General features: G+C 38.3%; 1 protein-coding gene across 1 annotated transcript in view; it reads left to right on the plus strand.

The window, feature by feature from the left end:
* The window catches only part of LOC107569743 (probable flap endonuclease 1 homolog), a 9,047-nt gene that overhangs the window by 661 nt on the left and 6,645 nt on the right, over positions 1-1,741 (plus strand). Inside the window, exon 2 of the mRNA XM_016255893.1 lies at positions 205-280. Within this exon, the coding sequence (XP_016111379.1) occupies positions 205-280 (76 nt within the window). The remainder of the gene's footprint in view (positions 1-204; positions 281-1,741) is intronic.

Consider the following 1,741-nt stretch of genomic DNA (forward strand, 5'->3'; position numbering starts at 1 on the left):
ATATATATATATGTGTGTGTGTGTGTGTAGACTTGTCATAGCACTTGCATATTATTGCTCTTTTGTTGGTTTTGATTGCTTCTGTTGTCCTCATTTGTAAGTCGCTTTGGATAAAAGCGTCTGCTAAAGGACGAAATGTAAGTCTTTTTCTTCTTTTTTTTGTTTGCATAAATCTGTACTGATGTTCATATATCTGTGATTTAGGGAAGATCATTGCACTGGATACATCTATTGTGGTGAATCAGTTTCGCTCAGCTCTCCCCAGTCATCTGAAGCTAAGGTCAGTTCAGCATAAAGTATTATTCAGTCACTGAGCTTGTTAAAATACATTAAAATCAGTGTTTGTAAATATTATGAGTTTTAGGTAGTGCCGGGCGGTATACCGGTTCATATCGAATACCGGTGTTTATTTGTGTTATGATATGAATTTTTAAAATACCGCAATACATAGAGTATGTCGCTTAAACAACGTTCGGAACGTGACACTCTTTGAAAGGGGTCCCTTTTCACTGTTGCACTGTGGTGAGGGCACAGCTGTATGTGTTACTAAGCGTGAAAGTTCTGAAACTGAAGCAGTAGAACTAATAGAACGTGATGACACAGAAGAACTCATCCACAATATCCACACTGACCGCCACAAATATCCACCGCCCCCTGCCATCAACTCCCACATCTCACACACACGAGTGCGACTTTAGCACTAGATTTAGCAACTTTCAGACCCTTTTAGCGGCTTTTTTCCATAGAATATTCATACTGACAAACCTAGCGACTTTTTTGGATAAACCTTAGCTATGGTTCAGTTGGAAGATTTCGCCAGTGCTGTCCCGCGAACGCGAGGTCTGACTTTCCCGGAGAAGTGTCACCTCTCTCGGTGTCTGTTTCTGTGCAGTGAGCGGCAAAGAAGCAGCGCATTCAGTTGGCCGCACCGCAGCAGACTCGTCAGTAAATGAGTACATAACAGCGTTTCCTAGCACCTGTCGCTTACTGATTGTTTGGAATTATAAATATGAGCGTAGTTCGTCTGTTAATATCACATGCACTTTTTAGTTTGTTGTTTTTTTTAGTTTGTTACTCAGAAGCAGGCAGTGCGCTGCATGAGACAAAAAATGTATATAGCCAAAACAACCGCATAGCCGCTCTTTAGTGTAGATGCGTGTTGATTTTATCAGACGATGCCGCGATTATAATTCATTTCACTAGTGTTTGTAAGAAGTATTTCAGTAATGCGTATGAATGTATTTCACTGAGGTTGATAAGTGTTTTCACTAGTGTATGTAAGAGGTTTTCAGTAATGCGTATGAATGAATTTCACTAAGGTTGATAAGTGTTTTCACTAGTGTATGTAAGAGGTTTTCAGTAATGCGTATGAATGTATTTCACTGAGGTTGATAAGTGTTTTCACTAGTGTATGTAAGAGGTTTTCAGTAATGCGTATGAATGAATTTCACTAAGGTTGATAAGTGTTTTCACTAGTGTATGTAAGAGGTTTTCAGTAATGTGTATGAATGTATTTCACTAAGGTTGATCAATGTTTTTCATTTCACTAGTGTTTGTAAGAAGTATTTCAGTAATGCGTATGAATGTATTTCACTGAGGTTGATAAGTGTTTTCACTAGTGTATGTAAGAGGTTTTCAGTAATGCGTATGAATGAATTTCACTAAGGTTGATCAGTGTTTTCACTAGTGGTTGTAAGAGGTATTTCAGTAATGCGTATGAATGAATTTCACTAAGGTTGAT

Source organism: Sinocyclocheilus grahami, unplaced genomic scaffold (assembly GCF_001515645.1).
Source record: "Sinocyclocheilus grahami isolate Dianchi unplaced genomic scaffold, SAMN03320097.WGS_v1.1 scaffold1377.1, whole genome shotgun sequence".
NCBI lineage: Eukaryota > Metazoa > Chordata > Actinopteri > Cypriniformes > Cyprinidae > Sinocyclocheilus > Sinocyclocheilus grahami.